Source organism: Olea europaea, unplaced genomic scaffold (assembly GCF_002742605.1).
Source record: "Olea europaea var. sylvestris unplaced genomic scaffold, O_europaea_v1 scaffold1970, whole genome shotgun sequence".
NCBI lineage: Eukaryota > Viridiplantae > Streptophyta > Magnoliopsida > Lamiales > Oleaceae > Olea > Olea europaea.
In genome coordinates, this window is record NW_019237553.1 from 100,131 (window position 1) to 116,525 (window position 16,395).

Genomic DNA, 16,395 nt, shown 5'->3' on the forward strand with positions numbered 1-16,395 from the left:
GTATTCATTCACGTTGCTTTTGGACTACTTTAGTATAAGTGATTCATAAACCTCAAAAGAACATTGTGGAACATCCCTCTTTTCGTTGTTGACCTGGGAATGCAATCTTCATCTCCGGCTAAATGTTGCAAGAAAATAAATGAGGAAACTAGGCCTCGGCGAAAAAATCGATTAAACCAATCAAACCAAACCGACTCGGTTTGATATAGGTAATTGATTTGGTTTGATTTTCTTTTAAATAAAACCATGGTGGTTTGTTTCGGTGATGGTTTGAAACTTCAAACCACTGGTTAACCGAATCAATCCTACTTATATATTTACCATTTAAGACAAAGAAAATCAAAAGATAAACTCTAACCTCATAATTATATCACAATTCCCTCCAATCTATGATGTTGCCGATGAATAATATTACTGAGAATTTTTGTTGCCCGTGAGTAATATTACTGAGAATTTTCTTTCTTAAGCTCATTATGTTATACTTAGTTTTTTTCCCACTCAGGTGGTCATGCTAATGTATAAAAGGGCAACACAATTTTTAAGTTTTCTGCTGATCTGTCTCTAGTAACCTAATCAATAATCCATGTAATATAAAATTATTTTAGTTATTGTAACTTAATTGGGCCAAAACTTAGACAATTTAAAAAAAAAATAAATTAATTTGGACTAAAAGTCCAAACCGACTAACCGAACCAATGGTCTAGTTCGGTCCGGTTTAAGGGTTTGAGTGTGTTTGTTTGGGTTGAAATTCATCCAAACTGACTGATTTGATTTTGGTTCGGGATTAGAGTCGAAATCAACCCAAACCAAACCCTGCCTAAGCCTAGAGGGAACTATTTTATCATGTTCTATAGCTTCTCCTCTTACATGATCAAAGACCGAGGATTCTCACTAGAACATTCAACATTATGCTGAAATTACATTATATGTAATTAAAAAAGAAGACTGCGTATTACTTGAATTGTAAGAAATTATGATTTCGTTGAATAGCTCTCCTAAATTGGACAAGCCAACAAGATCTAAGATTGCAAGGCACATAATGTTGAAATTATATTCAACATTATGCCGAAATTATACTCTCTGTAATTTAAAACATAGATCGCATATTACTTGAATTGTAAGAAATTATGTGCTTGTTTGATAGGGAATTTGATAATTGATTTTTTAACTATTAGAAATAAAGTGAGTCCTATCCGTGAAAGAATAATTCAAAAATAACGGGTGGAATGATAAAGTAACGATCAAGAAATTGAATTTAATTGATTTAAAAGCTCTACCAAACAAGCTTTATAACTCAGTTGAATAGCTTCAACAAATTTGATGAACCAACAAGATAAAAGATTGCATGGCAGTGAATTGGATTTTGATTTTCTGATATAGATGCAAATTGACATTGTTGGATAAAATCCTTTCCCACAGCATTGTAACGACATAATCAAATTGAATTTGATTTTGCATATACCATGGAATCACAATTTACAATTGGCATAATGCAAGCTTTTTAACTTCAGTTACAGATCATTAAAATAGAATATTTGAATATCAGTACTTTTGGTATTTTTTTCTTGTGTTTTAAAGTATTATACTATTATTATTATACATATCATTAAATAGTATAATAGGAAATATTATTTTTGTTGTGGGTATATGCAATTTCCCCCCTACAAAATACGTAACATTTCACATTGTAGCTCGGATTCATGGACCAAAAATCACCAATGGAAGCCAAAAACACCAACAAAATCATTCGATAAGCATAAAATCTCACTTGTAATTGATGAGTTACACCAACAAAAAGATCATAGCAAATTAAAATCTTGAGAAGTTGGAAAAGTTTTACATAAATTCGAGTTAAAGGCTCATCGAAGATGTTTCTCCAGAAAACTCCTAGTTCTCTTCCTCATTCGAGTGAAAACAATTACCACACATGCCAGGATCCATGGAGGGAAGCTACCTCCCGAGAAGTTGAGTTTTTTCATCCATTCCGGAGTCTCCTTCATAACCAATATAATCATGAAGGTCATTACGGCTACGCCTAACAATATCTTCGTAATAGGCTTGAGAAGAGAATCCTGAAAGTAGTGGGCACAAAACAAGTTAAATTTGACTATCTATTGGTAATTGCAAGCAGCACGAACTTCGCAGATGTAAGACTACCTGCAATTTGAAAGTAGAATTTTGGACAAGAAAAATAAGTAACTTAAAACTAAGTTTTGATTGCTCGTAAGCACAGCTGAAAAAGCTTGTAAGCTAATATTACCATGCAAAAAAACATTATGTAAATTCTCATGCACATAGTTCATTCATGGCAGAGAACTTAAAATAACTATAACGCAGAAAAAGTTTCCAAAATAAACGACACAAGAAAGTGATAGGATACCACTTGAAAGAACAACTTCAAATGTTGAATAAATGACTTTTTTGACTGAAAAAAAGGAAGATTACAGAAATTGAAAGAATAATTCTAAGCATTCAAGAGGCTTAGATCTCTCCCCCTAACTCAACAACTAATTCTCCGCATGAATATCCCTAGTCCCTCCCCATTACATTTATAGGCAACTAATCTTACTATTATTCCCCAAAATACCCCAGCCCCTAACTGAATCTACTCTAACCGATTAAGCTTCTCAATTCTTCTAGGTCCTTCCACGTTGATAGGAGTCTATCATTACTTGCCCTTCGAAATCCACCTTGTCCTCAAAGTGGAAGTTGTTGAATTCGTCATACAACCCCACAATTTCCTCTGCAAAAACTCCGGCCACGGTCATTACGGAAAAGGGACATGTTTGCCCTTTGAAATGGATGGACTCACTTGATCAAGTGACTATCATAAGAATAGTCAACGATGCTCGGACTCTTAAAAAATGGCGAAGTACTCGTGTCAACATGACATGACACGGATACCGACACGAGACATGTCTCGGATTCTCGGTTTTGAACCAGACATGGCTAGAAAAGGGAGAAAACAATGGACGGTGAAGTATTGCTTCTGGTTTGCATTTGTAGCGACAACAACCATTTGTTTTGAGTCTTTTGATAGAAATATGTAGAAATTTATGGAGGATTGCAGCAACATTTGCAAAATTTTGCAGAAAGGGTGGAGCCCAATGAAGAAGTTAATGATATGAGGGAATTTCCGTAACTCGTTGGGCTGCCCTTCAGTAAGTGTACTTTTCCAAAAAGAAAAAGAAGAAAGAAATGAAAGAATTAAGTGGTTTAAAAATCAATAATTTATACTGCCATAAATTAAGGGTTATCTCTAAAGGTTTTATTATTTATGTAAATGGCATGATTTGTTGTTTGCTTTAATTGAATCATTTTTTTTAGGAAAAAAATTATAAGACATATCCCCGTAACGATATCCAAAATTCGGATTTTTTTAAACTGTATCCCCATATCTTAATTTTTAAAATGAGAAAAATCCGATTCCTAGATATGTATCCGTATCCGACACCCGCACCCTAGTCCGAGCATCATAGAGAATAGTATCCACGACAACGCCATAGCCAGTTGCACCTACCTATAAAATGTTCACTTCTCGAACTCGACGAGCCGAAATAAACATGGGACTTTGTCAAATCTGCACTTGGAGTTTCATCATCATTAGAAACTCCATTTTGTCCACCTGACCTTTGGTCACCATCACCAATCGGATTGCAATGACTATGGAATTTTTTTGATTGGCAGCGTTCATTTGGGAAGACGTCCGGTGATTTGGGTTAGATATGTGGGTTGGGAAATAATGAAATTGTGGGCTTGGATTATAGGCATTAATTTTAGGTTTAAATGGGCCAATATTTAAATGGGCCTGCTTTTTTTCATTCTTGTCTTCAAGCCTTTGGACTAACTCCATATGTTGGCTCACAACTATAGGCAAATTCATGACCTCAACCCCATCCCATGATTTCAGCCCATAGACAAGATAACCATCCAATTCCTCCTCCAGTAGTGACGGCAAAGGAACGGCCACGATTTCAAATGGCTTCCGGTACTCCCTGCTATTTAGGCCACATATAGTAGCTCCAATTTCATCAAGTTCGGGTAGGATTTCAGACTTGAAGGTGGTGTTAGACGAGGTAGGTGCCGGTCCTTTCTCCTTCCCTTGAAGCGCCTGCCCATCCCCGTCCTTCATTGCATCTGAGATTGCCGGCCATGGAGCTTCCACATTCTCCCACCACCATGGCTGCCCGCTTCCGTCCCCATGATACCGAGCTAGTGCCTCCAGTTCGAAACAAATTATAGCGGCTTTAATTTCTCCCCAATTCGAGATCTGATTCAGGTCGAAGAACCTCTCCTCTCCAAAAAGCCAGCCAACAGAATTACTACCAAGGGAAACCAGCGACTCCAGTTGTCGACTATAGTTTTCTACTTCCCTGGACTCCTCATGACAATTCCTTCCAACTGTTCGTTCTCCTGCTTCATTGATAATGAGTGAAATTTTCGGATCCATGGTATTATCCCATCTCGTTATACTTTGGAGGGGTTTCAACATTTAAGGTAGGTTCTGGCGAGTTCTTTATTATCCCCTTCCCCTCTCTGTCTCGCTCCTGTCCATCCAACTTACAAATCATTGCTTCTAGTTTCTCCAACATTGATGTCATGGTATGGTGAAATTCAGATTTCATGGCTTCTATTCCCTCTCTTATTTCTGAATTCATTTTCTCAAGCTTCACTTCCAATTTACTAACCCGATCTTCTAATTCATTTTCTTCATCAGAAGTAATGTCCCAGATGTCATCTCGAGGATAGTGCTTTGATACAATTTGATAGGATACCACTTGAAAGAACAAGTTCAAATGTTGAATAAATGAGTTTTTTGATTGAAAAAAAGGAAGATTACAAAAATTGAAAAAATAATTCTAAGCATTCGAGAGGTTTAGATTTCTCCCCCTAACTCAACAACTAATTCTCTGCATGAATATCCCCAATCCCTCCCCCATTACATTTATAGGCAACTAATCTCACTGTTATTCCCCAAAATACCCCAGCCCCTAAATAAATCTACTCTAACTGAATAAGCTTCTCAATTCTTCTAGGTCTTTCCACGTTGATAGGAGTCTATCAGAAAGCTCCTTTAACCTAGAATAACAATTCAAACATATATTAAGGGCCAATTTGGCAAGACTTTTGAGATCCAAAAGCTATTTTTGGACCCGTTTGACTAATCTTATGAAAGTGCTTCTTCTAGTTGAAGAGATCTTTTAGGAAAATCGTCCTTTAAAAACACTTCTCGAATAGGAAACTGTTTTAGAAATTAGTTTCCGAAAAAAAAAAATTAAAATAGCTTTCCGAGGAAGCTCTTCTACATAAAGGAAAAGCACGCCAAACATACACTAAGAAGCTATTATGCATTGCACTAACCTAACAGCTCTTCTAAGAAAAATATAGCAACAGTATAAACCTTCTATGGGATTTCTCCTTTTTCTTGAAGGATAACAGCTCATCATACTTAGAACAGAATGACAGCTTGTAATTTTAGTTTATGTGAAATTAAAGTTTGATGAAGTTCTCTTGAAAATATTGAAGGGATACATCTCCAGAGGCATATCTAGGCACCGGCTGGCCTGTGCTACAGCCCGTCCAAGCCTCAGTCCAGGTCCATGAGTTATCTATGTTTTTATTATTTATTTTTCATTACCCATCTCTGTACCAACAACAGCCCATGTTCAAATTAACAGTAACCCAAGCCCAACAATAAAAACTCAGCTCAAACCCTAAAAAATCTCTCTTACGCTCTCTCATAATCTCTACTCCCTGTTTCTTTCATAGTGGTTGGAACCAGACACACTGAATCAGTCCTCAAATTTTTGAGATAAGCTCAATTTCAAGGAATCTACTTCTCCATTGTTTCAAGGTAGGCTGTAAGCTTTTTCTCTGAGTTAGATTTATATGGAATATGTTATTTAGACTTTTTATCCAGTAAAATTTAGCTAAATTGGATATTGATTTTCAGTTTTAATATGTATAAATCTTTACCCAGTTCATACTAATTTTAATTCAATTACCCAAGGACGGAGCCATTTGTAACGTCTTGAATTTATATTACTAGTTGTTAGATTTAAAATTAGGACTTAGTGCGCTATTATTAAAGTCTAATGACATTAATTATTGTCCTAGTCAAATGACCGTATTGGTAACTAGCAAATAGTTTGAGGACCTAAGCGAAAGTTAAATTTGGAAGTTAGATGAAATCATGTGTAAAATATATGTAAATATACCAACTAGTCATGATTAAAAATGATTTATTTAACCACATGCATTATTCACACATTTTAAGCAAGTTAATTAATTTGACCACATGATTATGGGTATTGATTTGACAACTTTCAAGACAATGCATCATTTATGCATTGTCGGTGCCTAACATCTAGACATTTCCTTTCACCTTTCTACACATGGTCCAAAAATTTACACTATAAATAGGAGATAAACCCAACACTAGATTGCCCTCATCAACGTTACACCCTCCCTCTCCATCTCTATCAGATTGTCTCTCCACCTTTACTCTCTCTTGTCATTTTCATATTAAATATAATTGTATACTTACACAATCACATAACCCTACACACGGCTCAAGGGTCTCTAAGTTAGGTCCAATTTTCGTGTCTCTCTATGCAAGTATGAAATTTTCCATAAAATGCATGTATAAGAACAAAATTTACTCATGCACACTTATTGAGATTTTATCTCACATTATATTCCTTTTTTCCTTTTTTAGAAAATTAATGGTTCAAGGTGGTTGATGCGAAGATGAATGCCGCGTGAGATGTTCAAAACAATTTTTACGAAGTTATGTCAAATTTTATTTAATTTATGTTCATTTCAAGCATTTTATTTAAGTTTAATTTAAATTTTAGTAATACTCGAATCGTTAAGGATCTAGGTTGTCTCACCATTCCTTGGGAATTTTGAAAATTTCACAGGCTGAAATTTTTGGGTTTTATTGAGGAAATGGGTATTGCTACGGTCGCTAAATTGAAACCAAGCATTTCAAGAAAAAGGGCATTTTCGTCCCAGTTCCAGAGCAAAACATGCTGCACAGAATGGTAAATTTGCCCTCAATCTTCCCACACTCGTCGAAAGAGTTTCATCTCACTGCTTGATTTGTTTAATCCAATACGGGCTCTGGTGATTATGCATTTGACATGAAAAATCCATTGTTAATCTAGTCATGTTATGTATTTTTTTCTGTTGGATTTCACATTTTGCTGGTTTTGAATTATAAAATGTAGAAAACTGGACTTATATATATTCTTTATATATCATATCCCACTCCTCACTTGAAATTTCTGAGCTGAACATGTTATGGTAATTCATATAATTTTTAAAGAATAAATCTTGAATTTATATGGTGAGATGTAGAAAAATGTAAAATGTAAAATGTGAATTTCATTTGAAAAAGAATAAAGTACAAAATAATATTGGAATGTGCAAATCTTGAGACCAATGTGCATTACCCGTTAAATAAGTGGTGACGTGTTATACTATTGGTGTTTAATATTTTTCTGTTTATATGATCCGATGCCTAAATGATTATTCAGTGGCTCCATCTAGTGAAAACATATATATATTTTTCTTCAATTTTCATACCAAATAATTGTGCCTAGTTTTTGTGTGTCCATTTACCAAAAATTTTACTGCATTAACTTTCTTAAGTTTCAGTCCCCTTATTGAAAATCATGGATCCGCCCCTGTACATCTCTATCACCGGGAATGCGTATTGCAAACAATTGGAAACTCAAATAAGGTGAAATAAAGGTATGTTAGGTTTATGCAAAGAAAAGGCATTAAATTCTAGAAGAAAACTGGGACGTAGAAAAAATTGAAATTGAAGAAAGGGAAGAATCTAGCAGGTAATGCAATTTAATCACATTCGTAACACCAATCTACAAAAACAAGGTTACCAGAGGTAATAATATGATAAATGGTCTTTCCTTCTTTCCTATTTTTCACCTTATCAGACGTAATTAATGAGAAACCTTAAGTTATAATATGGCTTTAACACGCTGTATACTGATTACTCTCATAAAGAAAAACATTAAGTTGTAAATTCCAAATAAAAACCTTAAACCTTCTATGGTCCGATTAATTTCTCCTGTAGACTAAATTGAGCCTCAGAATTGAAATTTTGATTTCAATTATTTTCTCAAGTTCTCATTATTAGACACAATTATTCAAATCATTATTTCATTGCAAATTCATTTCGGCTTTCCTAATTGCCTTTTCCAGAAAAATAATGAAAAATTTCACCTATATATACAAATTAGTGCAAGCATATATTCAAGTTTTGATGTTTGACCTTGGGCTCGCCGTCAATGTGAACAACCGCACCGTCACTGTAAGTGATCAAGGATCGGCCATTACGGGGGTTGAACCGGATGGGCATGCCTCGGCCCGACCCAGGATTGAACGCGTAAGCCATCTTGAACCCATATTTGTTGAGAATATCTCGGATCTCCAGCTGATCCTGGTCCCACCCGCCGAGGTCAGTCTTAAACACCTCGATCGGGCCCTTCCCTTGCCGATATACGTGCACCTCCGCCTCGGGCACCTTCGTGCTTACAGATCGAGTTCTTAACGGACTCGGGTCTGGGGTCTGGGTCGATATTAAAGGGGTTTCTTCTTCGATTTCTCCGATGCTGTTGGTTGTGGTATCGTCCGCCATTGTTCCAGGTTTATTTTTCTGATTTTTTATGCTAGCCTGTTTGTGTATGCACGTATAGTGTCAACTTTAAGAAAATTGCAGACATGATCCAAATGTTTCAATAATTATGTCTTAGGTCCTTAACTTTTTTCGTATTTAAGATCTCACTTCTCACAAAGATCAGCCATTACGGGGGCTGAACCGGATGGGCATGCCTCAGCCCGACCCGGGATTGAAGGCGTAAGCCATCTTGAACCCATATTTGTTGAGAATATCTCGGATCTCCAGCTAATCCTGGTCCCACTCGCCCGAGGTCAGTCTTAAACACCTCGATCGGGCCCTTCCCTTGCCGATATACGTGCACCTCCGCCTCGAGCACCTTCGTGCTTACAGATCGAGTTCTTAACGGACTCGGGTCTAGGGTCTGGGTCGATATTAAAGGGGTTTCTTCTTTGATTTCTCCGATGCTGTTGGTTGTGTTATCGTCCGCCATTGTTCCAAGTTTATTTTTTTGATTTTTTATGCTTTACTGCTTGTTTGTGTATGCACGTGTAGTGTCAACTTTAAGAAAATTGCAGACGTGATCCAAATGTTTGGATAATTATGTCTTAGGTCCTTAACTTTTTCCGTATTTAAGATCTCACTTCTCACAAAGAACCCCCCCCCCCCTTTTTAAAGAAACTATTAAAAGTAATAAAAAAATGGGGTCCACTTGTGAAAGAAGAAGTCAAATATGACGACTGAAATAGTGAAATAACGGTCAAAAAATCAAATTTTTGAGAGAAAAAATCCATCCCAAACAGACCCAAAATGAGTTCACATGATATTCAAGTTCAATTCCAATAATTACAGGATTCAAATGATTTTATGACATACCTAAGTGTAATGAATGATTTCGAGTATTAAAATATTTGAATCAAGCACTCAATGTTGTGACTTGTTTCCTCCGTATATCGCTTAAGATTTACAATTTTAATTGAAAATACACGTGGAATGCATCTCAACGTGATCTAATAATCCGAGTATATTTTATGTTTTTATTTTATTTTGTTTTCTTCTTATTTTTAATTAAAAGTGAGATAGTTGTATTTTTAAGGAAATATGTTGAATATTTGGGTCTGTTCGATATTGATTATGAGAATTGATTTTTTGACTGTTAGAGTGAAAAATGAGTCCTATCTGTGGATGAAGAAGTAACAAATTATGGCTTACTGAAAAAGTAACGGCCAAAAAATTTATTTTTTGGAATGAAAAATCAAACCCAAACGGAACTCTATGAATGCTAGACCTAATTCCTAACTATGAATTCACAATTCCGTTGTCCTGTATATGAACACAAACTAAACCTTAAAGTCTGAATTCTGAAATCCATTTCCTGGAATTACAAAACCGGCTGAATCTGAACGAATGAATTTATGAATGTAATATTTACAATTATCCAGGGCCCCATTTATGAACCCTAAAATCGGATTTCTGAAACCTAAATTCTGATATTAACATTGAATTCTCTCCAACCCCACTTGAGTCCCGGCCCTTCCCCTCTACAGGAGCGAGTGAGATTGTTTGTATCGAATTGTTTTTCTTCCACTTTGGGGCATTTCATTTTTCCTAGTTAACTCGATCTTACTCTTATTCTTTACCACCTCCTCTTCCTCCTTGTTATGGAGTGAAATCAGCATGAGAGTTTTGATCTGCATTACCAAATTCATCTACTTGCTGTTCTTTTTCTTCTTGATATTGTTCTTGTTCTCCGGAGGAATCTTCCCCTTTTGTGGCTAGAACGTGGGCTATTCTCTTCTGCAGGTAGAGTTAGAGCACTAACCTCTTTTTCTTTTTCTTCTTCTTCTTCCAGATGATCATCTTGATCATTCTCTTCTTCTTCCTGCTAATCTTCACCATCTTCATCTTCTTGTTGATCATTATCTTCCTCTTCTTCCTGATGATCATCGCCATCTTCTTCATTACCATTCTCTTCTGATTCTTGACGATCAGCACGTAGCATCTCCTTCTTGATCATTGTCTTCTTCTTCTTCCTGATGATAATAGCCATCTTCTTCATCATTCTCTTCTGATTCTTGTTCATCATCACCATCTCCTTTTTGATCATTCTCTTGTAATTCTTGATGATCACTACCTCTTCTTGATCTGCTTCTACTTGTTGTTCATTCTCAGAATCCTTTTCGGACATCACAGAATCTTGATCTTAATCATCGATCTAGATTGTGAGTAAATGATGATTGTGATGAACCGAACTCTAGGGAAGATGATGATGCCGACGACGATGATGAGAAGCTAAAATCTGAGGGAGAGAGAGATTATTGTGATGAACCAGGAGCCGCTGACTCCATAATATGAAAGAAACGGAAATACGAAATGGAGAGAGCTATGAGACGAGAATCTTTCTGAAAAAGAAATTTCAGTGTACTGGTCGAGATAAAATTTTCTTTCAACAAAAACTGCATTGCTGGTTTCTAACTTTATGACTGTGTTCAAGTTGGGTGTTAAACTTATGAGATGATAAGTTCGTCCATATATTCCAAAATAGGTTCACAAGAAGTCCCTATTTGTTGAAAAGTAAAGAAAATTAACAACTTAAGTAGCTAAAAATTTAGATAGTAGAAATTAGTTTGAGATTTCGAGACATTAGATAACCAAAAAAGTGTCAACCCATTTTGGGGGTTACCCACTTCATGAAATTGTGTTTCGTAATCAATTTACCAAGATAAAAAATCATAGGATGCAAGCTACTAAATATCGACTCATGCTCAATTTCACTAAAGCTTGTCCAACATTGCGTTGTTGGGGAAAAAGGTAAAGATTTAAAACTTTTTAAGAAATTTATTTACTTGTACAACTCATTTTTTATTATTATTAAGGATGACAAAATAAATGTAAGTTTAGGATGAGATGGAAGTTGGTGAAAATGTAAGCATGGATACCATGCAACGTGCATCGCAGATGATTTTTATCCAATATTCCACTAAAATGACCATTTTTTTATTAAGAAGATAATTCTTCCATATTTAAAGATGGATAGGTGTTGTTGTTGGGTTTGTTGGCATAACTTGAGGGCATCGGGTTGACGTGTTTGAAGAAAACATTTTGAGTTCTTCTTCCTTCTTTTTTTTTTTCCCCCTCCTCCCTATATTTTTAAGTAATACTTTCGTGTTTCTTTACCAATTACCACCATAACCGTGCATCTGTTTCCTCGTACTGGTACATGCCTTTTTAACAAATTTTTGAATGAAATTTATTTATTGGGACTAATGGTGCAATGAAATTGAAACTTTGAGTATCAACTTGCTCCATTTTGTAGACTGATGACCAATTCGCAATTCAATTAAAGTGTTGGATGATCAACAATGAAATTTTCCCTTTTCTTTTTTACTTAAAAGTTGTCTCGATCAACTCTTTGATTGAAAATAAAATAAAATTTGAAATAAAATATTGTTACATCCTTCTATGTGTCCTCTATACAAACCCTGCCAGTCTACATAGACATGCCATGGTTGTACATCACCAACACCCATCACCATTATCATTGTCGTAACCATTTTTTTTTTTTTTTTCAAAACATCATATTTGCACCACTATTAGGAGTTTTCTATACAACAATTCCGTTTAGTTATTATGTTCAACTTACAAGGATTAAAATTTGAATTCTCCCTAAGTACTATAATAATATAGCACTTATTTTATCTAGACAATTGATTTTATAATCAATATCTTTATCTAAATCTACTTGAATGTTTTGACATATTCAACAATTTTATGCAAGTTTTAAGGACTCGTAAATATAAGAAAGGGTTTTGCCACCTGTACATCGAGGTTGACACTTCGATGTCCAGCCCCTTACAATAAGGGGCCCACGTCCAATAAAAAATTGTGGGCCCTCTATTATGAGGGGTTCTATAGCAAATCCCTATAAGAAAAGTCTAGGGTTATTATTGCATCTAAACATTGACTATGTTTTTCAATTATATAGTTATCTCTAATTATTATTATTATTATTTTTTCAAATTTATAGGCAAGAACCTTAATGTAATTATACACATTCTCTCAAGCGCCGAATAAAAGTTATTCTTAGAATTCAATTCCAATATCTCTATTTCGAATTAAAAGTTTAGGAATTATCAAGTTTTAATGTTCTTACGTGAAATCGCTCCAAAAGGTTTATAATTTCTCCCGAAACCTATAAAACCTAGATTATGTTATTCTACGATCAAGTCTAAGGTTCCCTCCCTCGAGTTTTCAAATTAAAACAATCAAATCATTTAACCAATGACCAGATAATTGGGAATATTAAATTCAAACAACACAAATAAACGTAACGAAAAATCTCAATGAAATAACTATTTAAAATCAAAACATAGTTTTAAGTGTTGATTACATTAAACCCTGGGCGAGAAGATTAGTTCATGATAGATAAAAGAGACATAATCAAATTCATAATAAAAAACATATAGAAGAAAAGAGAATTGAGTGACGGTGCTTCCTGGCTTTTCACGTTTTAACGCATTTTAGACTTCTATCCTATACTAGCTTAACTTAGAAGGAAAAAAAAAAGAAAAAAAAAACAAAATGAAAAGTCAATATGTCATACTATTATATAAAACAAAAAAAAATGAGACAAAAGAAAAAGATTAAGGCGGTGGAGGATTGGATTGATATCAATCCAATCCAAAACATATCAATCCAATCCAAAACCATTACAAAACAAATAAAAATCCATTATTCACACAAAACATACACAAACACTACTGGAAAGAAATGAGGCAGAGAGAAAAGAGGAAGAGAAAAGAGAAAGGAAAAAGAAGAAAAAAATAAGGAGAAGAAGAAGAAAAAAAAGGAAAGTTTGCTTATGTTGTTAAAAAATAAGTGGTCTACATTATTAGGCTTGAATTTCTCAATTTTGAAAGGCAAATAAAAGTTACTTATTATCAAGTTATGTTTGATTTTATAGTTGTTAGATTAAATTCAATTTTATTGAAGGGGATAGGTGTAATAAACTATGAAATTGAGTAAGATGAAAGAAAAATTAGATTTAGTTATTAAAGAGACTGTAGAAATTGTCCAAACGTGAAATGATTAAGTTTGGGTATCGCCTATTTAATTATTGAAATTATTTAAAATAATTAATTGATTATTTAAAAATTATATCGTATTTCATGCGACAATATTGATATCAGAACAGCTTACCAACCGGTTTGATTTCGCAAACATAGTACTGTGAGTGGAAAAATATAAATATTTTTAAAATATTTATAAATTAAGTATATTGTTAAAATATGTACAATTATATGCAATTAAATGTTCGAATTACATGATTATCATGAAAATCTCTTTTATTATGATACATGTGAAATTTCAAGGATTATTTATTGTACATTTGTGACTTGATATATGAGACATGTGATATTGAGATTTGTTTAGTACGTGAGACGTGATATTGAGATAAACCAGAAAAGTACTCGTGATTATATACTTCTTCTAGTTCACAGAGGGGCCATGACCATATTCTATACTACACTGAGGGGTCGACTGGGATTGAAGGGGTCGTGACCATGTTTATATAGTTCATTGAGAGGCATTGGTTGTATTCTAGAATTGATTATTAGAGGTCTTGAGACCCGCTTCCGTTCACGGAGGGGTCAAAGGCCCGTGGCGAAAGTTCTTAGCCTGAGGGGTGGATTACAGATTTTAGTTAGAGGGTACATTTTTTGTGGATTTTCTAATACATTTGATGTGATGAAATTATATCATGATTACCACCTTATGTTTATATCATGACTTGAGATGATATTTTATCACGTTATGTTAATGTCTCACGTTTTGGCTATAATTATATGATGTTATCTTGCGAGTTATCAATGATATGAACTCGATTTTCGATAAAAAGGTAAAAATGAAAAAGTATAATTATTTTCGAATTTCTCCACTCACTGAGCTATGAACTCATATATTTTCCAACGATTTTTCCTACAGGTGGAAATTGATTCTTTTTAGTTGGAAGAGCCTAATGATTTCGAAATAAGAGCTACACGACATGTTGAATATTATAATTCATATTGATGAAGCACGAAGTAAATATTTTGGGCTCATCGCATTATGTTTTATATAAGCATTTGATTTTATTGCATTTTTTTTTAAATTAACTCATAATCAGCCTTGGTGATAGATTTGACATCTAGTCAGCATCTGTCATCGACACACGTCACGTTTTGGGTCCACTAGGGTGATTCGGGACGGGTCGTGTTAAAGTGGTATCAGAGCATGGTTTTGAAAATTTTTATGGTTCATGCATTAGTATATCATACATATTCAGTGGATTTGATCACATGTCGTGGTAGCAGAAATCACAAGCTCTCTAGCTTGAATGTATGGAACCAAAAATGATATAAAAATATTTTTAACAGATTTATAAAAGACTAGTATGTAAGTATGGTAGTTGCAATGATCTGATGGTTGCAAATGTTATTAGTTGTTGGGTTGGAACTAGTGCGTATGTAACCTATTAAGATTTGAACAGGTTTTGATGATTTTGCAGTACATTCGAAGTTATAGATTTTACAACCAGCGTGGAATTTTAATTATTTTGAAGCCAAATGGTCATTAGTGTTATCAAAATTTTGTAGTGATTTGTGGCCACTTATATGGGATGATAATAGAAATCATAAAGGTGTATATTTATGCTGTATGATAAGAAATCGTGGAAGATAAAATGATGATTTGTTGATTGGTAGATAACAATATGTTATTGTGTACTTTAGGCATCGAGGAAATCAACTGTAATTCCAATTATTTCGATTATTTATGAGTTGTTTGATTATAAGGAATGTGAGAATAATAGGGATGAACTTCATAATGATTATTTATTATGGGGCAATTTATTGCTTTAAAAATAGAATTAAATGGATATGTACATTTAAGTATGTTTATGTGAAAAAATAAATAAATAAAATTAGAGAACGGTAAAGTTGAAATTTATTGGGATTGGGAAATTAACATGCGGTATATTAATGTGTGAAATGTTCACGTGATAAATATAAAGGTCATTATCTTGTGATATTAAGGAAAATTGACATAATTAAATGTTTTAGATCTTACGATATGACAATAAATAACAAGGTTACATAATCATAACATGATATAGTGAATAATAAGTAAATGAGTGTTATGGTTGTCCTATAGCGAAATAAAAAGATTATGTATTTAGGTTATTAAGTTAATTGGCTTTGCCAAGACCATCTGTTGGATTATTATGTTATCTTATATACAATTTGAAGCCAAATTTTGAAGTTAAGGTGAATTTAATGAAGTTTTAGTGATGTAAATTTTGAGTTATTTTCGATTGTATTTTTAGATTTCATGAATAAAATATTCCATTCTTCTCATAATCTACACATTATGGAACATACGGATGATATGTTGGATAGCTTAAAGTCTAAGACGATCCTCATGTAAATTTTATTCAATGGTAGAACGGTATCTTTGAGTTATAATCTTAATTAAAGGTATTTATTCGATATACAAGAAGGATTATGCAGTGAAGATATATCAACTATCCATTTATGGAATAAGAGTATATATTTTCATGATTAAATATTATTATTTCCTCTTCATAGAAAGAAAGAGCACCAATGTTATGTAGATTTAAGGATGTAAAAAGTGTTGCTATCAGATTAAATTTCGAGGAAACAAATAATTTTGTATCAAAAGTTGATGAGGATTTGATTTATGATAATGAATTA

At 33.9% G+C, this 16,395-nt stretch overlaps 1 protein-coding gene across 1 annotated transcript; it reads right to left on the reverse strand.

Moving 5' to 3' along the window:
* Positions 1-1,719: 1,719 nt before the first annotated feature.
* On the reverse strand, positions 1,720-8,703 carry LOC111379308. The gene is made up of 2 exons (XM_023002668.1): positions 8,300-8,703; positions 1,720-2,072 (listed from the first exon to the last, which is right to left on the reverse strand). The coding sequence occupies exons 1-2, from the start codon at positions 8,663-8,665 to the stop codon at positions 1,860-1,862; spliced, it is 579 nt and encodes a 192-aa protein (XP_022858436.1). The 5' UTR covers positions 8,666-8,703; the 3' UTR covers positions 1,720-1,859.
* Positions 8,704-16,395: the final 7,692 nt, after the last annotated feature.

Excerpts from the sequence above, each read along its gene's own strand:
- LOC111379308 (XM_023002668.1), bottom strand. The coding sequence starts at position 8,665 with ATGGCGGACGATACCACAACCAACAGCATCGGAGAAATCGAAGAAGAA. Across the intron at positions 2,073-8,299 it reads ACATTGACGGCGAGCCCAAG|GATTCTCTTCTCAAGCCTAT; the intron begins GTCAAACATCAA and ends CACTACTTTCAG.